The 24,379-nt window shown below is 37.4% G+C and overlaps 1 protein-coding gene across 1 annotated transcript in view; it reads left to right on the top strand.

Moving 5' to 3' along the window:
* Positions 1 to 16,832, top strand: part of kif18a (kinesin family member 18A) — a 42,680-nt gene extending 25,848 nt beyond the window's left edge. Inside the window, exons 11-18 of the mRNA XM_052152193.1 lie at positions 1,669 to 1,833; positions 4,720 to 4,841; positions 5,047 to 5,285; positions 7,150 to 7,209; positions 12,866 to 13,220; positions 13,768 to 13,860; positions 13,998 to 14,107; positions 15,889 to 16,832. Of these exons, the coding sequence (XP_052008153.1) occupies positions 1,669 to 1,833; positions 4,720 to 4,841; positions 5,047 to 5,285; positions 7,150 to 7,209; positions 12,866 to 13,220; positions 13,768 to 13,860; positions 13,998 to 14,107; positions 15,889 to 16,025 (1,281 nt within the window). The 3' untranslated portion in view covers positions 16,026 to 16,832. The remainder of the gene's footprint in view (positions 1 to 1,668; positions 1,834 to 4,719; positions 4,842 to 5,046; positions 5,286 to 7,149; positions 7,210 to 12,865; positions 13,221 to 13,767; positions 13,861 to 13,997; positions 14,108 to 15,888) is intronic.
* The last annotated feature ends 7,547 nt before the right edge of the window (positions 16,833 to 24,379 follow it).

Here is a 24,379-nt window from a genome sequence, read left to right as displayed (position 1 = left end):
ATCGGGAACCTGGGTGATATGTGGAGAGGGCTTGTGCTGAGGTGAGGTAATATGCAATACGGAACTGGTGGCACTGAGTTACCGAAAGATACAGTGCCAGTAGTGCACAGAGTACACATCTCAGTGCCAGTTAGCCAATGGGCTGGCACGTATGGTCGTGTCTAGGTATTATGACATATATATGTAGAACCCTGTTTGCAAGTAGGTTTGCAGCAGTATACCGGTTTCACGGTATGAAAATGATCATACCATGTACATTTGCTTATCTACTTTATTGGGGGGGAAAATGCAACCGGACTGAGAATCTCACCTGCGCGTGCACATCTCCTTTCCTCCTCGTCTGCCTGTCATACACGTCAACTTGCCCCCCAAACATACATGCAGTGGAGAGAAGCGAGGGGTTCTGAGGCAAATTTAATGATAATCTCGCAATCAGCTAAAGGCTTCTCATCTGCTCTTTTGCACGAGTGTAATGGAACCAGCTCGCGATCATGATCTGCTCTTCTCTCTGGCACGCCCGTGCAACAACTGGGCTTCTCTCGATATTGTGGCGCGCAGACCTAAAAACTGATGTGACCAGTATAAATTCTAGTGAGACTTTTCTAGTTTAAAATAAAAAAGGTCAAGTCAAAAAATTTAATCATTACACCATCACATTTACAAAATTGTTTCATGATTTTACATGAGTAAAAGTAACTTATATTTTGACAAAATGTTATAGTTTCATTTGAAATAATCTAAAGGTAGAATCTATTAGACTATCTATCTATTTATATCAACAGTGTCAGTTGTAGTTAAAGTTTCAAAATGTGTTTCAGCTAGTATTTATTTTTTCATAAATACTATAATTTATTATTATTACTATTATTTAAGAAGAGCTACACTGACCTAGTAATGTTTATGAGGAGCCTTTCCTCCTGTGTAATTATGTATGTTCTGTTTGAAATTAGGAAACAAACGGAAAAATAATAATGGGCTCGTATAAGTATATATGCTCTTCAATTTCAAAAGGGGGGAGAGAAAACTTCCTGTTGACGTCAACAACAAAAATATTTTCACTTGATGCATGTCCTTGTACTTTAAAACCATGAACAAATCAATGCAACATAAATGGAAATGCGACCCAGGTTACATTAAATACAGGTTACTTTTTTATTATGGTGGGTCGTCACTTGATTTCCAATGTAAAATCTGGTCCTGAAGCAAAACCAGTTGAGAACCACTAAGTTAAAGGTACAGACAGGAGCAGTCTACAGCATATGTTAATTCATAATAATCATAGGACATTACTTTAAAAGCTCACACAGCTGATGTTATTTTTCATTTAGTAGTTCATTTAACATGTAAACTAACATGCTTATTTATATAAAATGTTATAGTTACATGCTATTTCTTTGATCATGATGCTTATCATTTGGTTTATTATTATAAATCTTTTAGCTTTCTTATTCTATTTATTTATTTTCAAAAGGGAGACTTTTTTTTTTTACACATATTTCCATAAAAAACAAAAAAGGTTTTGAAGTTACAATTATAATAGTGTTTGTTCAACCCAAACAACAACTCCCACAGAACATAGATTCAATCTGGGACACCGAAGCAATTGAAATATCCTAAATAGAAAGAAGAACTTTGACGAATTCTCCAAGATTGTTATTTGTGTTTTAGGCCACCTGTAAATTTGAGCGTAAGCTGGCCTCCCTGAAGTCTCATCAGGAGCACTTGCAGAAACGCTTGCTGGAGAGTGAAAAACGCTTCCAGGAAAATGAGGGGTGGCTTCACCGCATTGAAAACGAGATGAAGCTGCTTGGACACGAAGGACACTGTCCAGAGGTAAGGGGAGGGTCAAGACTTTAGGTCACTACATGTAACCTGTGTGTTAAAAACAGATTTTTACTGTTAAAATATTTTCCTCCAGCCTCAATATTTACTAAACGTAAACCATTCATTGGTCGACATTCCAGGGACCATCTGTTTGTTTGACCAATGGACTATAGGGGGATTATTTGAAAAAGCTGTTTACTTTGGCACATCCATTTGATGACGCAGAAATTTCACACTTCGCTGAACAGAAATTCCGAAATTAACAGACAAAGTCTACGGTAACTCAGATAACCGCTTTGTACAATTGTGGTGAGAAGAATAACATCTCGAGAATAGAATGCTATTCTGAGACGCGGGTTGGTGCTTCAAATTACTCGTATCGTGATTTAGAATTTTGGTCATATTGCCCACCCTTAACAAACATTAAAAAATGTAATCCTATAATGTTCAGGGGTTTTTTTGCAGATAAAGTTAGATATTTTTTTAAAGGTACATGTTATTTATAGCAGGATATATGCCATTAAATCAGTGGACATCCTGTGATTTCAAAGTTGGACAAAACAGATATAAAACAAATTGAATTCTGGAGTTTGATTTGCTGAATTTTAAATCTCTAAACTATTATTTTCTCTGGCTGTCATTCAGTTTCTGTCACGAATGCGCTGGGTTTTAATTTTGGCACTGGTTCAGATGATAGTGAGTGAGCGTGTTTGGGTGATATGAAGAAATACGGCAGCTTGTTGTATCTCTTCCGCACCTGGCTCACCACTTGCAGGTGAAGCCTCCATTCTCTGTACAGTAAATCTGCTCCCATGTTTACTATGCCAGGGAAATGCATCGCAAGTAATTAAGCGTTCACTGCTACACACAATCAGTTGTGCGAGTCGAGCGTATACCTCTTGGAAATAAATATATGCCAATTTAAGCCATAGGAAGTGGGGAACACATTAGTGAAGTTTCAGGAAGTGGAAACAAAGAAACGGATACTGCATTTATTGCGTGCATTTTTTTTTACAGTAAAATAGTCAAATATTAATCGCAAAAATTAACATGTTAACTTTCCCAGCTCCACTGATTATACTCTGATGCTGAGTTTTATATAATTTCTTTATTTTAGGTTTCATTTCAGCCTTGACATGAAGACCTCTGCTTGTTATCCGTTTCGAAATGTTATTATGATGTTTTTCATGCTTTCTACCCAAGCACTGAAGCACCAGGGTGCCGGTCTGTAGTGTTGTGAAGTGTGAGGAAGGCATACTCCTCAGATGCCCTGGATAGCAGCAGTGCTCTTTTGAAGCACTTGTTTGAGCCCATCTGTGAAACAGCCAACTAGATTTAAAGATGAATACCATTATCTGTAGACAGGAAAGTTGTCACCTGCGCATATGTTTTAAATTCTCTTGTTCCATTGAAGCAATTGAAGTATTTTGTCGTTATGCATGCGGTCTCACTATAAGAGGTGAACCATTCATTAGTGGAGTAGAAAAATAGGCAAAAATCACCAAGCATCACTAGTTTTCTTTAACAAGCCTTTTCCTCCATTCTAATCAGAAACTGATTTTGTGTCTTATTGCAGAACCTTTGTTCCCCCCATGTGGCCATTGAATCACCATATGTGTGTGTTAGTCTCTCTCACCCCCTCTGCCACTCTCTTTTCTCCATTTCCACACCGAAGGATGTCTTAATAAAAGAAAAATCAATGCTTGTTCCTCATCACTCCCTATAGCTGCTTTACCTAAATACGCACCTCTTCTCGCTCTCATTTTTCCTCATGGTTTTTCTCTTTTCTTGGAAGTTGAACGGATTAGTGACGCACCCGCCCATCAAATGTTCCGTGCTGTGCTGTTTTGCTTTTTCTTGCGTCAGAGGGGGTAGAAGGCTCCTCAGAAGGTGCATTTTCTGTCAGAAAGAAAACATAGCTAGACTAAAAACAACATCTAAGCCGTTTCTTAATTTTTGTAGTGTCTCACCTCTGTTGCCTTTCTCATTATGGTGCATAGATGAGATGGTTTAATCTCGCCATCCTCATCTTCACCCAGAAATCTGTGCCAGTTCACTCCCGTGCTTGTCTTTTGATTAAATGTATCTACTAAAATAGAAGTCATTGCACATGTTTACCGGTGTTCTGATTAGGGATCAGGATGGTCCACTAATATAGTCGTCCAACAGCAGATTAGACAATTAGTGATGTTGACAAAATTCATTTTTTATATATATATATATATATTATTATTATTTTTATTTATTTATTTATTTGTTTGTTTGTTTGTTTGTTTTTTTTAGCATTTACGTTCCCTTGTTTGGTACAATCTTCTTTCAGAAAAGTTGCTTCTTTAAATTCATCCCCTTTAAAACACCAACACTACAACCAAACATGTTTAGATGGATGTCTTGGCCCTTGTATCACATTGTGTCTTGTGCTCTTTTTTTTTTAATTGCTTTAAGACTGTAAGTCGATTTAAAATAGTGTAGATATATATATATATATAAAGTGCTCAAATATATATATATAAAAGCATCTTAAGGCTTCTGCATTTTGTTCCATTCCTTCTTGCTCCATCTAGCTGTTTTTGAATGCAAGAGCCCATCTTATGTAAATGTGCCCAAGAAATGTATCTGATTGGGGTCAGATGAATCAGAAACGAGCCTAATTTTATTAAGAATTTCATTGTTTATTACGATTATTATAATAGATCATTCAGATCGTACAGTCATTCAGACAGCCCACTGCCTAATCGATTTTGAAATTGTAGTCCTGATGGATGTCTACTAATATACTAGCCCGGCTGTTTGAGGTATAATTTTTCAATGTTTTTTTCAAATCCATTTAAAGTTGCTGCTGCTGTGTTTTGTAGCAATTGTCTACATTGTATTTCAATTTGTCTATGCATGCAGGAGCTGAAAAGGGAACTACAGAGCCATCAGCTACAGCTGCAGATCGCTGACCTTCAGCAACACGTTGAGCACACAGGCCACCTCATCAGTGTGCAAGACCAGGAGAACGCTCACACGCACAAGTATGTCAACACTTGTAGAGGTTTTGTTCCAGGTTTTGTGATTTCAAGCTTAGTCATGTGGGGGTTTGTGGGCTCTTGTATGCTCTGGTACATTCTTTGTAGAAAGTTATTTTTATTATTCGATTTAATGTGGAAATTTACAGTGTAAATGCCTCCATCTGTATCATTCAACAATACCACTCTTTATCTCCACCTATCCTGCCAGATTGTTGAACGCCCTGTTGTCCACCTGCCGCCGACAGCACCTGGCATTGAAGGCCGCGAGCATCAGCACAGATGACTCTGAGTGGGAGGAGTTGGAGCGTCTGGTGCACAGGGAGAGGGGTGTGGTCTGGGCAGACCAAGAGAAAGCAGAGGAGAGGGGTGATGGTGGCTCAGGAAACACTCATCTACAACCCATCCTGTCTTTCTCACACCTCATTTGTCACCAGAGCACACCATGCAGTGAGTGAAACCTTCATACGATTAAACAGATTCACAAATTCAAATGAAATGCTGTCTCATTTTCTGTAGTCGACACGTCTCGCTTAAAAAAATAAATGTAAAAAAATTATATTTTAATGTAAACAAGGAACTCGTTATTTTAGGAGGGCCGGGCCGGGCTGGAACAACGCACTCCCGGTCCCCAATCAGCCTGATGGGGGTGCGCGAGTGATAAAGGCGGCCCGTGACGACAGTTCTCGAGAGAGAGAGAATGAGAAGCAGCTGCCTTGTTATTTTCTCTCTCTCTCTCTCTCGCTCTCTCTCTCTCTGGTCTGCTGGCGGTGTGGCTCTTTTATGCCGCTCTCCCCGTGCTCACTGTAATTAAAGACCGCTGTTAGATATAATTTAGCTCAGGTGCAAGCGCCCTTACCACTTTCTCTCTCTCTGGACGGGCGCTTGACCATGCCACCGCTGCCACAAGCTGCTATCAAAATCCTTTCACTTTGTGGCCATGTTCTGAAATGCCTCCAGGTAGCTATTTTGTAGCCATGCAAGTACAGCTGAGCTATCTATCTAAATGGTGAAAGAGCGATATCTCTAAAACTGGTTGTCAAGATTACGTTCAAGAAACAATTTTCAAATTGGCAATAAAGTCTGGAATACTTCCATTTTGACACAAACACACCGCATACAGCTGAATGCGAGTCTGTCAAAGTATGCTCTATTTAACTAGACACGCATACACAGGCGGTTGCTGCATGCATGCTTTGACAGCTATGAGACAGAACTTTCTCTTCAGCAGTTTAGACACATAAAGTCTCAAGTTATATAAATGCAGGTATCGCCAGACCTCCTCACACACACACTCTTGACTTGCACATCCACTGTTGCTGTTTTTACTTTTGTTTTTACCTGATGTTTAGGAGTGATTACATCTAGTGCTTCTTGGTGACCGCAACGGCTGAATTGTGAGTGTTGCCACCTAGTGGACCCACTAATTAGTGCCAAAAACTCCAAGCGCATGCGCAGTACACTCCGTTAGAAAAATCGGGATGTGCGCATTCAGTGCTCAAGCTCTCTGCTGATTATGAAATTTGCGTCGCACAGCATTTGCATCTGACCAAAGTATTATTTGGGTTTTAAAGGCTCCATATGGTTAGGGTTAGGAACAAACAGTGTATACAGTGGGCTGAATGGTGAACCTGTTCTACCAAAATTAACCTAAAAGACTGAACTGACCTAAATTTCTTGGCTTAAGAATTATGTGAAGATTCACTATAACATGTTGATAATGCTGCAAATTTTTCGGCGGAATATCATTAAATGTTATAATCATTAGCAGATCAGCATGACCATTCAAACTGCACAGACAATCTGCTTCTGGACCTGGATTTGTTTCTTTTAGAGCAGTTTCTTTTCTCTTTGTCTTTTTTAAATTATTGAATCGAAACAAAAGGAATTTGGGATGTTAACATCATATTTCCATTCAGAAAGCTGAATTTTATATATGAAAGTCTAATGGAGCTTTTGGGCATTTTTTCACAAAAATTAAAGGGCTAACTGATGTAAAATGCAATGTAAATGTATTTGGGGCAATGTCCACAGACCGAGAGGTAAGGAAATAATCCATTCGATTATGTCAGTAAACTTCCTCCTTTCATCTCGTTTTAAGTGTCACAGCCACCTCACAGTGCTCTCATTTAGCCTATTCCCAGTGATTAACTGTTTTCAGTTTCACTTTAATATCATTTGTGATCTGCATTGTGTGAGTGTCGACAGATATGTGTGCCTTGATTAACTAGTGTTAACTTCACATGTGATGTAAATGTTTACCTCCCTAGGAAGGAACAGAGCAAATTAATAACAATTCGTTGTGTTCAATCAGGTACGGAGAAACACTTTCGGCGAACCTCACAGCGCCTCAGACCCACACACTCATCTAAAGGTAAACTCGTCTCTTTCTCTCTCTCTCTCTCCCCGTCTCTGTTCCCCATGGTCTGCTTCTTGAACATACTCTGCTTCAGTCATCAATTCAGCTGTCTGCTTCTGTCTCATTGCTCATACTGACGTTTGTGTGTGTGCGAGAGAGAAAGAATGATCCCTCAAAGGTGGCTAGGCACTTTGTCAAATAGCAGTGTGGAGAGACATATGTTTTTAACAAGTTATACTGATGTACAGGTGTTTGTTCTACTAGACCATACAGCTTTTGTAAATTAGTTATATTGTTTGCAGTGGTCCCCTTTTAGTACTTTGATCATTTGTTATATCCATGTAAGCATCAAAATAAAATCATGTTTCACCAATAGCTAAATTATATCTGTGTCTTAAGACCTTAGCTACATGGGCAATTTTTACAGCATGATTGATGATTTAGCTCAGAAACATAGCTGCTGCATTCGCCATGACGACTGAATGAAATACAACAACAATGAGCTTTTACAGCATGGAGGGAATGTAAGGGTGAGAGAAAGGGGAAAAGAGAGGAAATCTTTGGGAAATTGAAGGAGTAGTGAGTTATTTCTCAGTAAATGGAGAGTAATGATATTTGCTGCTGAACAGGTGTTCTTCATTTGATTGAGACACGCTGTGGGAAAAACACTTTTCAGAAAATGCAGAGACCTGCTCAAAGGAAGAAAAAGAGGGAAGTGGAGAAATACAGATGGATACTGTAAAGAAATTATGGATGGGGAAAAAATCTTGTATACTTCTGCGACTATAGTATAAGGTATTTTCTCCATGTGTTGCTTTGTTGCACATTGTATTTATTAGAGAATCAAATTTCCTATTTGTATAATTTGTCATTTTTGACAGAGATTGGGGTGTTCTTTTGTTTTAGTGTTTTGTTTTTCCCCTTGACCACTGGTTGTTTACGTATTTAAAGATTAATTTCAAATAACATGTGGAGTTTGACCAGTTCAGGACTTTATTTCCAAAAGATGTTTTCACTGCACTGAAAATGTATATATTTTTTTTATTTATTTATTTTTTAATTGAAGTATGATTTGCTTGATGTCTCATAAAAGCAAGTGTTTGTGCAAATGTGCAGTAAGGCATCAGTCGGATGATGCGTAGACTCAGAAGGCACACCCATAAACCGTCTGAAGCATATTGCACACAAACATTTTTCACAGGTTTTTTCAGTCCCCTTGGGAGAAAATTGTTATTTACAATTTTACAGGCTACTATAACAAGCGATTCTAATAAAAAAATAATAATAATACGTTGCTGGATATGCCACACATGCCAAGTTTGGGGCATCACATAAAAACAAATTAAATAAAAAGAAATTGATTTAAAATTAGCTTAGATTAAACTGTTAAGACACTTTGTATTAAAGTAAAACTGACATCCTTGAGCACCACATAAGCAAAGTTCCGCTTTGCTTAAGTTGTTATATCTGTTAAAGTAATCTGTACTTATTTCTTTTGGACAGACAAGGTCTGACCATAAAGCCATCATGCATTTTCTTTCTGGGAGATTGCACATTATTTAAATGGGATATCACTGTTGTACGCCGGTCTATTATTGTGTAATCATAATTTTCAGATTTACATAACATTTATCACTCACAAAAACGTTCAGCAACTAAATGTTTACCAGGGTCAGGGAATACAATGTTTATTTTTGTGGTCTTAATGTTGAACAAGTTCTTTTGGAATTCAATGTTCAGTTCATTCTGCGCTGTGTTCGCAGTCCCCTTCTTTAAAAGAATAGAGATGGAGCCTTGTCTGCAGAAACTGAAAGAGATACAGCGATTGAAAGAGAGGGTTATGAATGAACCTCCGCCCCACCCCCACCATTGACGCGCTTCATGACGATATCGTCTCTGCACTCGTGCTCAAGTGATCTGTGGAGAGAGGGAGTGAGAGAGTGAAAGGCTGGAAAAAATTGTGATGGAATAGAGGAGAGAAGTGGGAGGGGTCACGTGTTGATGTGCACGAGTCTGCCGTGTCCCTGGAAAAATGCACTCTGAAGTCTGCAATCAGTTTCTTGTCTTTCTTGTATCTTTGTTTCTTTTACCTCCCCTTTCATAATCTCTGTTTTTATTTGTTTTAGTGCACTCTTTCGTGTCTCATGTCTTTTTCCCAAGATCAATCTGACTTGCTTGTAATCAGTCTATTTCTCTATTGTCTATTCTCTTCAGTACAGCCCAATCTCCGCCTTTCCGAATTTCATTCATAAAATCATCGCTCGGTGCTGGGAGGGGGGAGCTATCACATATGGGATGAAATGCTCCTGGATTGGGCGAGGATGGTTTTGCAATAAAAATAGAGAGCAAGGGATGAGAGAGGGTGGCAGCAGCCAGGTGACCCTAATCCACCGTAGCTTTCTCCAGAAATAGTGCCTCATGCATGTTTTAATCCCACCAGCCAAAAATACACCACCAAGAGCACTCTGCCACCAATTACTGATCGCACCTATTCCTCTGCCTCCTCTCAGGGCCATCCATCACTGAACAGGTGAAAAGGCAAAAAGAGAGGAACATTGATTCTGTGTGCCTCTCACATGAAATTATATTGCATGCTTGTCATTTGTGCGCAAGCTCTCTGGTGATTTTGTGCAGCTGTTGGTTTTGAGAGGCCATGAAAGAGAAGCTTGTTTGGTCTGAGCTTCATAAGAGCTGTTTTCAGTCCTCAAACTTTCTTTTGCTGTGTAGTTAGTCATTAACAGGATGTCAGGTCCTCTCTCATGCAATCCAGATTTCTGAGAATCAGCACTGACTCAGAGTGAAAGAGAGATGGCCATGTGTCAACAGTTTGACCAGCAGGAGCTCTGAAGCATTGCCATTGGTCAAGAACACTTAAAAGATGCATCCGCAGTGTCTCTCTCTCCCTCTCTTTTCTGCATTGTGTGAGTCAGTGTGCGCCCAGACTGCGACGTGCTCAAGCATACTCTGCCACTCAATATCCAATGTCAGACACCTCCAACATCTTCCTGGAGCCTCCCTTGCTATCCCCACCTACATACACCCACTCGCACACACATGATGTCTGTCCTGAGCAAAGAAACAGAAGCTTTACAAAGGCATTTGTAGAAAGATCTTAAATGTGAATGTACAGCAATTTCCTTAATATTTGTAAGAACTATTTCTAAAATGTACATACAGAAAAAAAAAACAATTCAAAATGCATCCAACTTCATAAATCACAATTTATTTTAAAATCATGTGCAGATGACCAAATACATGGACTACAGAACACACTTACATTGTAATATTGTGGACAGAATACAATTAAACCACATACGAAAGTTATTCATTTGTTCGTTCATTCATTCATAAGTAAAGTTCATGTGTTATAAATCCACTCATTAACCATGTTAACTGTAAATCTGCACTATTCTTCAACCATTGTCCATTCATATTCTTGCTGAACCTTATTTCCAAAAAGAGATTTATTTGTTCTCTTTTTGTTTTTTTTTTGTTTTTTTTTGCCTATTATGAAATATGCATGGTCTACATGGCAGTCATTTTTTTGTATATATACTACCTGCGCCTTTTCCTACTGTTCTCTTCTGCTTGCTTTTGCCATTGATTACACTGGATTTTAGTCAAATTATTCATTTTTATTTATGTCCTCAACAACAGCAGACAAGAGGCCAAGGATGAATTGATAAAAAATAAGTTTTACATTTGAGACTGCTGTGGTGCTTTCACCCATCTGTATATTGATTTAGTTTTTTTAAGGGCTGTAAACTATAATATCTTCTCCTTGCTCCAAAAATGTGCTTTACATTTTACATACCGTATATTAAACTTGCCTGTTATTTCGTGGTCTAAAAATTATTTATTATGGAAATGTGCAGCTAGGACTATTAATAACTATTCTGTCTAATGTCCAAAATAAAGCATATACATTACTCAGTTAACCAAAAATTTGGCCACATTCTGAGTCGTATACAAAAAACATTTACACACTGCAGCATTAGCACAAAAAAAATCTTTGTACACATGCTTGTCAGTTGACACACACATAACATTTTTAACTTTGGTTTCTGCCTTTATAAATCCGTATGTGTTCCTCACTTTTGACGTAGTCTCAAATCTGATCGTGCATACGTTTAATAAGTGAGGTGCCTGGTTTTAGCAAAATATATAGTCTTCACATGCACTCATGTTCATGTGGCATGCACTGCTAAATTATTCATTGTTGTATGAGTAAAGAGTGCTTGTGTGTTTGCTTAAGTAAATGCATGTGTTTGCGACTTCTCTCCTGATGTGGACAGATGGTTAAAAACGTGATATATATTCATGCCAGTCTCTTGCATTTGTTAGGATTTAATTAAAGAAGAGATTTGATCTGCTCCTAAAAGGGTTTCCATGGTCATGGAAAAACTAGAAATATCACATTTAAAATTGTGATTTCCAGGCCTAGGAAATTTTGGATGTAGACACTTTTGCATATGAAACCAGTTAAATTACAGTTGCCTTTGCCGGATTGCTTTTGGTGGTTAATGTGCCTCATTTGTTATTCATATATGCAATTGCTTTCGGTCTTTTTTACCATTTTGGAGCCATTCTTAGTTGAGCACCAAAATGCTGTTAAACTCTAATCCTTTTGGCCCTGTGTGTACCTAGTTTCCGAAGGAGGCTAGATATTTTGTCAAATAAAAATCACAGAATCACTTATTGTTCCTGTAAGCTCTCAACAGATTTCTTCATTCACTCGGATGAAGAGAAGCATGTTAGTTTCACTATCTGTTCAATTTGACAAATTGATTTATTTATTTGACTCTTAAGTCACATGTTTAACTGCACAGAGTAATTGCATCATCTCCATCAGAAATTTGTGACTGGCCCAAAGCAGACTATTTTGTGTCAGCACCTGACATTGAATGTGCTTAAAATGTTAATCTTAAGGATTTTTAGATCTTGTATTTGGCTGACCAGATGTTGGGTTGCTAATCAATGGATCAGAGTTCATCTAGAAGAGTTTATTGATGATGATCGGGTAGCATAGCCCTTCTGAATCTTAACCCAAGGAACAGTCTATATGACAAAGCTTTTATTCCTCATAACAAATGTGCTAGCTAAACATACAGGAGATCCCATAGGACCTCCTTAAAAGAACCCACCAAATGGGGTCTCGGAGAAACCCCCTGAGGATAACCCAACCAATAGTCCGGTTTGGCAAATCTGTTCCATCTTAACAAACACAGCTGCAATAGATTTGTATCTGAGTCACAGTTACAATGTAAAATCATCTGACTTTTACAATCAGAAATACAACCTAATTCTTCAGGCTTTGTTCACACATAATGGAACTTTCAAAATGTACCTTTACCGGTAATGTTACAACTTATTCCAAAAAATTGCCGGAGCTGATTTACTGGTATTTCTCAAAACACACACATTACCTTTAAACAAAAAAGTGGTCATTTTCATAAATTATTCATATTCAAAATATTTTATTGGCTAGAAATCACTTTTGAGTGCAATCTCTTTAAAATTATTTAAAAATCTTTATCCAATAAGCATGAAGGTCTAAAAAAGTAATGTCAATTAATTGGTAAATGGGGTGGGAACGCCTGTACTAAAGAACATGATAATTTCAAACATTCAGCTTCTGGTGAAGCTAAATTATGTGCTTCCTTTCTGTCAGGCTGTGACCCTCAACATCCAGAGGCAGAAGCTGAATGTCCTCCTAAAAAACCAATCAGGAGGAAGCTGTCTGTTTCGACTGCAAACCCAGATGAGGATGGACCAATTTCTGTGCTGTCCCATTACCCTCCTGCCCTTCGAGAGGTCTTAAGACAGGAGGGCATGTTCCCACTACAGTACACCCCTGAGTGCCAGCCACATGCCTCCAGCACCTGTGATCCAAACGGCACTTTCGACATTGGTCATAGCGAGGACCCAACAGCCACTAATGCCACAATAATCCTGTCACCTGAGCCCCCTGGGCACACAACACTCCGGGCACTACGCGCTAACAATGGGAATGAGCCATCTAAAAGGTACCACCTGTGGCGAGAACAGCATCCATCAAAATCAGTATTGTTACTAAACGCCCATCTTGACACTGATCTGTTCCTGCATAATACATTTGCATGGGTTAATAATGCTAAAGGTGCTTTTTGTTTAGTTTAAATGATGCATATTAAAGCTGATGTGTGTAACTTTATGTTCAAATTATTTATCGTGCCCTGTTTAATATGCAGAATCAACTAAAAGTGAGCCATAGATTGATTTCTACTAAAAATGTAATACTTTGGATATTTGACGCTATTAAAACATTCCCCTGTTTATTTCAGTGTCCCATTCAGCTTGATATAGAAACATTGGCTCTGCCAATGGTATACATTTGGAGAGAGTTTATATGTTTGTGCAACCAATGGGAGACAGCAGGAACTTTCTTGAGTCTGTTTGAAAACTTACATTTGGTACTAGTGACACATAAATGACACACTTCTGCTTTTAAAGTGCATCAGTTAGATCTGTTTACCTGGCCTAAGTGAGATGCATTAGATGCAGTGAGTTAAATTCTGCCCCAATTGATTCTAGGTTGGAGATCCCGTCACTTTTAGACCTACGAAGAGCCAAACCATCCTACATGTCTATGACCTCCGCGGCTCAGGGCAAGCGCAAACTCAACTGGTGCGTGTTTATTGTTGGGGGGTGCTTACTGGGGCATTAAGAGGAGCCATTTACATCATGGCTCATTGACATTTTGCACTTGGTAATTGCCAAAATGTCTCTCTCTCTCTCTCTCTCTCTGTGTGTGTATGTAACAGTTCCATCATTGGGAAAGAGGACAGTTCTCAAGCAGGAGCCGCTGCACCCAAGCGCATAAAAAAAGATCCCTGCGAGGCATCTAAACCACTGCGAATCAGGCGTTTTGGAGGTTTGTATAGCTGCATCCTTCTCAACAATTGAACAATGCCGTTACATTCTGTGCACTCTCCATTTGTATCTTGGTTGTGGGACATAAGCATCTCATTATATTCAATTTATGAAGTCCTCACATAATCCATTATGTGTGGTAAAATATTGTAATAGTGTAATGGGCGGGCCGGCTGACAGCTGTGAAATGATGTCAGGCGCACAGCCAGAAGCACACAATCTCCTCTTCCCACTCCCAGTGGTTCGCTCACTCTCACGCTGTCTCACTAACTTTTTCTGTGCAGTTATAGGTAATTTTACCAATTTTTTGCCATGATGATGTAATGTCAACAAACCCTAATACTTTTATAAAATTATAAGCTTCACTTTTCTGCCTTTTTAAATCCTCCAAAAATGGGCCCCATTCACTTCCATTGTAAGTGCCTCACTGTAACCTTTATTTTATTTTAAGAAAAGGAGGGACTAGTGGAAATAATGTTTTGTGGTAATCAATATTATGCCACAGATGTTGATTGAGCTTAACTTGTATTGAACCCGGAATATTCCTTTTTAAATTACGACTACTCATAATACATAAACAATGCTTCTATCAAATAATATTGTATAAATAGTGAAATTGTAGGTGTTATTGTAGATGTAGATATATAATCTTGTTGCATTAAGGAATGTTCCAGGTTCAATACAAGTTAAGCTCAATTGACAGCGTTTGTGACATAATGTTGATTTCCGACAAAAACATATTTTGACTCATCCCCCCCTTATCTTTAAAAAAAGTACAAATTGGGTGCCTGGGTTGCTCAGCGGGTTTTGACACTGACTACCACCCCTGGAGTCGTGAGTGTGAATCCAGGGCGTGCTGAGTGACTCCAACCAAGTCTCCTAAGCAACCAAATTGGCCCAGTTGCAAGGGAGGGTAGAGTCACATGGAGTAACCTCCTCGTAGTCTTTATAATGTGGTTCTCTCTCTTAGTGAGGCGAGTTGTGCATGGATGCTATGGAGAATAGCATGAAGCCTCCACATGAGCTAAGTCTCTGCGGTAATGTGCTCAAGTCACGTGATAAGATGTGCGGATTGACTGTCTCTGATGCAGAGTCAGCTGAGATTTGTCCTCCGCCACCCAGATTGAGGCGAGTCACTACTTCATCATGAGGACTTAGAGCACATTCCAATTGCGCATTCCAAATTGAGAAAAAAAATCGGGGAATTTATTAAAAAAAGGAAAAATCAAGGTTACAGTGAGGCACTTACAATGGAAGTGAATGTGGCCAATATTTGGAGGATTTAAACAGAAATATGAAGCTTATAATTTTATAAAAGTACTTACATTCATTCTTCTGTTAAAACTTGTGTATTATTTGAACTGTAAAGTTGGTTAAATCTTAATTTTTACAGTCTTTTTAGGGTTTGTTGACATTACCATAACTTTACACAGAAAAGGTTAGTAAGTGATTTTGTCACAATAAAATAATTTTTACACACACATCCTTTGTCTTGTGGCTATACTTTTTAAATGGTGAGTATTTTAAAGTAAAAAGGCCCCCATTCACCATTGTAAATGCCTCACTGGAACCAAGAAATGGAGGGGTGAGTCAAAACAAAATGTTGTGCTAGTCAATATTATATCACAAATTCTTTCGATTGAGCTCAACTTGTATTGAGCCCAGAACATTCCTTTGTTATAGTATAAAATAGATTTTGTGATTGTTTACTGTTTTCCATCAGCATACCGAATTAAATTTGAATTCCTTAATTCCCTGTCTGTTCTCTTCCATCGTGTCCAGTATCATCAGAGAATGAGCCAAGAAGAGTAGTACGGAGCGTGTCTGAGGGGAATCTCCATCAACCTGACCAGCGCAAGCCTAAATTGAGCTCAATGGGGCCTGCTGCACTCTTTAAAAAAGTCACCAAGAGGATGTGAGAGCTTCACATTCTGTGAAAACCACAGGTCTCTCATACATTGCCCCGTATGCTTCTTTTTCATTAGAGTTGCCGTAGAAAAGAAAAAAACATGGAATGTAATTTTAAATTGTGGTTCAGCATTTGGGCTTAATTATTTCTAGGATATATTATTTTTTTAGTTTGTTTTTTTAGGTTTACTAAAAGTATGTATGTGCATATCAGATTTGTCCAGCTTAACATGATACACATTAAAGGATTCATTGTTTTTTACTGATGTTCAGGTCTTATAAAGCAACTTGGTTTTATTATTGAGTGACTTTTTCTCCCTTTTTAAATGTTTTAATTAAAATGTGCTCAATTTAGAGAGCAACTTTCAGGTTGTGTTTCTATTTTATAATGGATAAAAAAAAAGAAATGTCAACATTTTTTTTTATCTGAGTTTTAAATTAAATGATTTGCATTCACTGTCCCCTTGCTGAAAATAAATAATTTACTGTAAAAGTCAAATTTAATATTTAAAATGGAGAAAAGTGGGATGAAAGCATTCAAATGATCAATTAAACCTGTTCTCACTAAACTAACCTTGCTAATTATTTTACTATCCACCAGTACAGTGTACTTTATCGTGGCTTTCATCATTTAAACTTGCATCACAGTAGAAATGTAGGTGTTTGGGGATATGTTCAGCAAGTCCCCCCTCCCCTATTTGAATTTTTTTGTGGGGAAGTATTTCTGAATAAAAGTTTTTTTGGGGGGGGGTTTGTCTGTTGTAAAGGATTTAACTAACCAAACACTGGATGCCCAACACAAATCCCTTTAAAAAAAAATAATCTCCAAGCATGAGAGTGAGTTTTAAATGATCTCTTATCACGAAGATTGTATTTTCTTTCCTGTGAACATTTTTGTAAATAAACAATGCAGGATTAAAAATAAATAAATACATTATTTGATATTTCGAGAACATTTATTAATACATATTTACCAAATACCAGATTTTCATGTGACTGTCTCCAAATGCAGTTCAGTCACCTTGTTTCTTGGTGATTCATAGGCTTTACAGTAGGTTCAGAACTAGACCTAGGGGAAAAGAGGAGTCTGGAAACTGGTGAAAGGTCTAGCATGTTCTATTTCCTGCATGTTGCCTAAACTATCTGAACCAAAAAAAAATTGAGCCTCTCATTAGAAGGATGGCCCAGTTAATGCCAAGTTCTTATTGACAAACTTTCTGACAATGAATGTAATCATTAGAAATGGGCAGCATAAAATTATGCATTAGTCTTGTTCAATGGTACATATAGAGGAGAGCCTGGCTTTCTACCGGTATGCATAACTATTTTAAGAATATTTTCTTTAGATGGCACCCCGCTAATTGTCAGGCTGAATATCTTTGCAGCACTTTTACAACACATTTATTTGCAGTTAAACTCATCAAGATGATGCAAGCCAGCCTCAGGCTTAACTCCATCTGTCACAACATTGTTTTGAATGTGATTTGTTGTGCTTGTAACACTAAAACTGAACAGAAGTGTTCAAACTTCTTTACATATCAATCAAGAAAATGAAGTTCTGCGCAAGTATGTTCCTGCTTAACCAGAACAACATTTTCCTTTTCTTGACTTATGTCTTTATGCTCAAATATTTCCCTCCATCGCAGCTCAGGTAATGCATAAACATGTATTATTGCTGTTGGATGGCTTTTCGATCAAATAAGTTTTTTCCTCTAATATTATTGCACAAACAATGCTGCAGGATTCTGAATAAATGTGCTGGTTTAGCTGTCTCAGTCCTTGTTATAAGTAGTATTGACAAGTGATGAAAATAGTATTATAAATATCTTATGAAAAGTTTAAAGTTGCAATTTTTATTTCAAGTCTGAAAGTTTTTTATTTGGTTTTGGAGACAGTGGGGTGTGCAGTGAATAGCTTGCTGGCGTCATGCCTAAGGAATTAACTGCAATCAATTCTGTTAATAATGTTATTAACAGATAATTATGTAACCGCCTACAGGCAGATGATCTACTGAACTCATGGCATCCAGAGCACCACATCCCTAAAGCTCTTACACCTTCTTTTGTTGCGGGTGTCCACACTTACGAGGATGTCCAGTGTGCCAACAATGGAATAGTGTATTTTTTGTGATCAAATGTGTCATTATTGGGATTTGACAGAGACATTTAAATATTCTGTGTAATTTTTGACTCTCTTGCACAAAACGGGAGAAACATTCTATATGAATTTCTATAAAGCCTTTTTCTACTTGACAGAAAATATCAATATATTAGCCTTAATGTTTACAATAACAAGTTACATAATTGGTGAACATTGCATTTTATTAGTCATACTGTAAATAAAAATGTTTTTCATTTAACTGTAAAATACCAGCAGCTGTGGTTGCCAAAATGTTTCTGAAAATAATATAATGATCGTTTTAGTGTCTTTATATTTCACAGTTCACTACCATTTATATTATTAAATAATGTAACCGTAATATACCAACATTTTGGAACATCTGCTGTTTACTTTCAAATGTAAGATTAAACAGTGTATTAACAACAAAAGGCCATTATTTATATGGAAAAAAAATATCTTAAAATTACAATATTTTACTGTAAAATGACTTGTTAAATATATCATGATATACCATGTGTTACTTGTTAACCAATTAACAGTTTGATAGCTACAATGAAGCAGGCTCTCTGTTAATGTAGCACATACATTTGAGAAAGCTAATATACAATGTCATTTTCCCTATGTAAGCATAATTTAAATCATGGCTTGAATATATTTCATGCTTCTGGTATTTGCTAAAATATCTCCAACTGTGTTTGCCTGTATGTGTGAGTATGGCTGCTCTAGCTTTGCTAAAAAGAACAATACACTGGAATAGTTATATAGAACAGAGCCACAGCAGCACTCAAACATCATGAGAGATCTGAATTGCAATGAAACTGATGTTTTGGTGGCTGGTCCTGGCTTCACTCCACTCAACACCTGGAAAGTTAATACAATTACACTTTACTGCTCTCTGGGCTGTTCTCATGGATTGTGGTTATGACATAATTTGACAATTTCTCACATAATGCATTATGTTTGTTAAAATGGTCTAGTAGTGTAATGAGCAGGCCACCTGACAGCTGTGAAGTAATGTCAAGCACAATGCCAAAACCACACAATCTCCTCCCTATCTCTCTCTCTCTCTCTCTCTCTCTCTCTCTCTTCCATTAAAGATATAATGACACTCTTCTCTGTCTGAATGCTGAATTTTCCACCCTCGAATAAGTTTACCATGTCCTCAGTTCTTTTTCTTGTTCAGTATCAACACAAAATAAGCCAAAGCTGAAATAAGAGCAGAACATTGTCAAAAACAAACTCAGCTTCAACCCTGCTGAACCTCCACAAGCCCAAATCTGAAATGTCACAAATAGGTTGTGGGAGGCTTCTGAGAACCATCACATCCCATTCTATATAGGGTATCCAACTACCTTCTCATTCTATTATCAAAAAAGATAAACAAGCAGTAGGAGTGTTAAAAAACCAAGTAATTCAATTGTATTGTTAATTGAACTTTTCTTGAAGGTCATGACAATTTAAATCAAAGCTGTAGTGAGTGTTTACTTATCAAAATGCAAGAATTGTCACAAAATATCGAAATATCCCATAATTGTCAGTTTGAATGTAGAGGCATCCATTAATGTACAGTAATCATAATAAATGCACTTTTTCCAAGTATTTAACATTAATGCACAGTGACAGTAAATATCTCTTTAGCAGCTTTAATCACAGCAGTAATTGTGTGATATTTCATGTTGCAGACTTATTGTAGTTTAAAGAGTATATTAAAGCCTTAATAGTTAATTGCAGTCAGATTCAGGTTTGAGTGATTTTAGTCACACCCCAAGTATAAATAGTTCCCTATATTACTTTGCATGAAATCCCTTAGATGTATTGTCCAGTTGCAAACCTATTTCTCTGTATCTTCACCATTTCACAGTCCACAGTTCTGTCTAATTTCTGATGGTGATTATGCAGTTGGACGCAGTTATGAAATTTGTGCATTGGTATTTCACTAATAATTGTATTTTAAAAGCATCTATTTTTATAAGATAATATAAATATATATACTTTCAAATCACGTTGAAAGTGTTCGCATATATATATGCGAACACTTTCAACGTGATTTGAGTTTTGTGTGGTCTATATTTTTCTTAAATACAACTATGTACAAAATGTCACCAGTGAACTGCTACTGCAAACAAATAGTATTGCTCATTGGTGGGACTGTTGTTGAGATTAAACAGTAATAGGATCTACTTGGTAAAACCCCTTGTTTGCTGCTTTCATACTCCCACAACCAAACATCACAAAAGACTGATGTTTAACGTGCAATTGGATACCTGTCTCCCTTTTTAGTATCTCTTAAGCTCCGATCTCCAGGGCGAAAGCCAGTGTCAGCTACAATACATGGAAATGTCTCTTCTGCAACTTTGATGTCAGTTTCTTAGCCAACAGTTTTCACCCTGATTTCATTGAAAGCTTTATGTTTTAACAGTTAGCTTAAAGCATGCAACAAGAAAACAACATGTGCACTGACACTCTCGCTCTCTGTATTTTTGGCTCCTCCTGTTCCTTTCTCCCTCTCTCTCTTTCTCTCTCATTCACAAAAATCTGTTCACAGCATCTCCCCTCCCCTATTTTTGTCTGAAAGGGGCGGGTTGTGACTAACGTTTAGTAACTTCCTTCAAGCCAATGAGCTGACTGCTGTGTTTCCAAGACTGTCCAATGAAACTGAGTGAGAGGTTGGAGGTGGATGTTGCTTAGCAACTGCAGGTAGAATCTGGGATCACGTTGAAGTCGTTGTCTTATCAGAGGCCCCAAAGAGACTTCACATGCATTGTTTTGTGATATAAATGGATATACAAAAGTTGAATGTGGAAAGTTCCAGAGTAGTTTCGTTTTGTGACTTTGATGAGATTCAAAACAAAGATTTTATTTTTATTGTACTTCCTACATGAAAGCCTACAAGACAACCACATTTTTGCACCAATTGCTGTTGTCAAGTAGACAAAGAACTTCTTGTGATGACTTAAACATTTTTAAAACGATAAGATACAAAAAATTTTTTTTTGTTATTTTACATTCTACATCCAGGCCTTTGAGAGACCCCACACTTGTAAATGTCTTTTTCACCAATTGCTTTTTTCGAATTTACAAAAAAAAAGATTACCGTCTTTAAAGGTGCACTCGTTAACTTTTGTCTTTGTGTCATCGTGGATGCAGCATAATTTAAAATCAACAGTTTTAAGTTTCAGAAGCCATTGTAGAAATGTAGTATTCACAGTCAGCCATGATTTCTTTGATCAGTAAGTGAAAATGTCAAATAACGGTTACTGAGATTAAGCATGTAGTATTCGGCTGGTCATGTGATTTTAACATGGCTGCCCCCATGTGAGGACCCTCTCCTTGTAGAATAAAACAGCTTATGTTAGATTACTGATACAGGGGGCCTGGGTAGCGCTGACTACCACCCATAGAGTTCGCAAGTTCAAATCCCAGGGCCCTTCTAGGGAGGGAAGAGTCACATGGGGTAACCTCCTCGTGGTCGCTATAATGTGGTTCGCTCTTGGTGGGCCGTGTGGTGAGTTGTGCATGGATGCCGCGGTGGATGGCGTGAAGTCTCCACACTCACTATGTCTATGCGATAATGGCCTCAACAAGTGCGGGTTGACGGTCTCAGACTCGAAGGCAACTGAGATTCGTCCTCCGCCACCCGGATTGAGGCAAGTCACAACGCCACCAGTACATTAGGAATTGGGCATTCCAAATTGGGGAGAAATGACTGATATGACTGGAGTCTCCTTTTTAATGTGATTGGTCATGATTTCCTACATATCCATCCATCCATCCATCGTCAACCGCTTATCCTGTGTACAGGGTCGCGGGGGATTTCCTACATATATTGCAAAATTAAAATTAAAATATAAAGAGTTTTTAAATGAGGTTAAATTTCATTTCTGAGTGCACCTTTAAAGAGGAATAATAAAAAAATATTAGAGAGATACTGTAGATGCCTTTCGAAATACAATCAGTATGACATAATCTGGTACACTAACTGTAGCTGAGCTACACTGACAGGTAAGTGGCGGAACGCAGGCTAACACACCCCAGTCTCATTGTAAACAAACACAAGCAGTGCCTCCTACGATGCAACATAGCCTCTCTCCCCCGCCAGCCAGCACACATCACTGATGCCATGCTTATGTACCATGCTAATTACAGCACTGTACTCCCAACATGTGAGAGTGAGAGTAGAGTTTGCCAGCTAACACTTCAGAGAACCCGCAGTATGATGCAGCCTTGATAACTTTCTCAACAATCCCATGATTGTGCATATCACTACATAACTAATTTTACGTCTGACCTAAAGTGCCATTACACAGATTTATGTGTGGGTATGTAGTATAATGCATCATATTGACAAAATGTGCACGGTGTGGATTACTGGTAGATGTAAAAACACAACTGACACAAGATTAATAGTAATATTGAAGTGTCTGTGAAATGTATATATATATATATTATCTTTCCAATATATTCTATTTAGATCTTATTATAACATAATCTTTTAGTCTACTCCAAAATTGTAATGAGTGTTGTCTGATTTCTGTATCTTTAACACAAATAGCAATCATTTAAAGGCGTTATCAGAGGATACAGTGTGTTGGGCTAACATGCAAAAATTTGTAGTGTTGCAGGGGAAATTATTGGTTTGATTGGAACTTAACAGTGTTTTAGAATTAAAAAGAGAAAGAGCGACAGGGAGGTAAAAAAGAAATAGCAGGGTGATAGTTGAATGTCTGAAAGGATGAAGATAAAGAATGTGTGATTTGATTAGCAACAACACCTGAGATTGGACCAGAAATAGATGTTGACTGAAAGATGGCCTCAATAGGAGTTGCAGAAAATGCCCATGATATCCACAAGTCATCAGAGAACTAGCAAGAATAGAGACCAAGGATACAAATGAAAAAGATCCAAAAAGAGGTCTATAGTGCTCCAATAAGGCCGCATCTCTTTCATTTCAAAAAAGATATTGATTTACTTTATAACAAAAAGAGCTTTGATATTCTGCAATGACAACTGTGTCATATCCAGGTGCAACTACATATCATGAATGAAATGCACAGCATTTGAAAAAAAGTTTAGGAACCACCAAACACATTTTGTTCATTTAAGTATTAAAATGAAACGTTTCTATTTAGATCCTGTTCAATCACTAGTATTTAATGATTCTTAAGTGCCAGTACAGCCTCAAACTGAGCATACATAATATGCAGTTTGTACCAAAGGTAGGTTAAAGGTCAGCAAATTAAATGTTGACCTTTTTCTATGCATAGCACCTGCAGGAAGGGAGTAATTATTGTGCAAACCACAAACAGGTGTGAAAAAATTGTGGCGATGTATTGTGCTTTTATACAGTGTATAAGAGTATTTATGGTTGCACAAATGAATATGGACTTCAATGAGGATTGAATTTACTGATTTTAAGATGAGGAAAACTGAATCTCCAAAAAAAAAAGAGCAGATTAATCTATTTTAATTTAACACGTGGCCTGTGAAAACATTTATAATATATAACATTTCTTTCTAAAATTCTGAGAAGCAGGGGACTTGTGTAAAGTCTCTATCAGAGGTGCAGGTTAATGCAGTAAACAATACTTCATTATTGTACTTTAGATGTTTTGGGATATTTCTTCTTTATTTGAGTCAAATATATATTTTTCTGTTGACTTTAACTTCGCAACAATTTAATGAGAAAATTATTATATTTTTATTCCAAAAAAAGTTTTCAAACCCTTTCATAAATTTCAATACCAACTGAAAAAAAATATATATATTATATATATTTTTAACTTCCGATTCGCAAACAAATAATTTGAGTCTAATCTTTTGCCTCGATTCTTCTCAATAAACCGGTATAATCCCTTGCATAGCAGTATGGATCAAAATCACAAGAGAAGCACCACATAACACATAATTTGACACCACTAAGGGAATCCAAAGTGGAGATACTATTCATGTTTTAATCCGAGTTTTTGGGTATAAATTGATTTTTAAGTCTCCCGTCTTTCCTGGAGAACTGTTCATATCTATAACAGTAGATGTCGCGTTCATAACTATAATGTTTACCAGTTTTCATTTAACCAACGTGTCATCTATGAATCAACAATAATGTATTTTTTTTAATTTATCAAAAACTAAAATCTTCTAAACTAATTGTAGCCAAAACAACTTAACACTGACTTTTTCTTTATTTTAAGTTACACATAGTTGCACATAAAAACAGGTAAGCTAAACACCACATAAGTATTGAGCA

This window comes from Xyrauchen texanus, chromosome 2 (assembly GCF_025860055.1).
Source record: "Xyrauchen texanus isolate HMW12.3.18 chromosome 2, RBS_HiC_50CHRs, whole genome shotgun sequence".
Taxonomy (NCBI): domain Eukaryota; kingdom Metazoa; phylum Chordata; class Actinopteri; order Cypriniformes; family Catostomidae; genus Xyrauchen; species Xyrauchen texanus.
The sequence above is the reverse complement of the archived record's forward strand: the minus strand, read 5'-3'. Positions and strand labels throughout refer to the sequence as shown.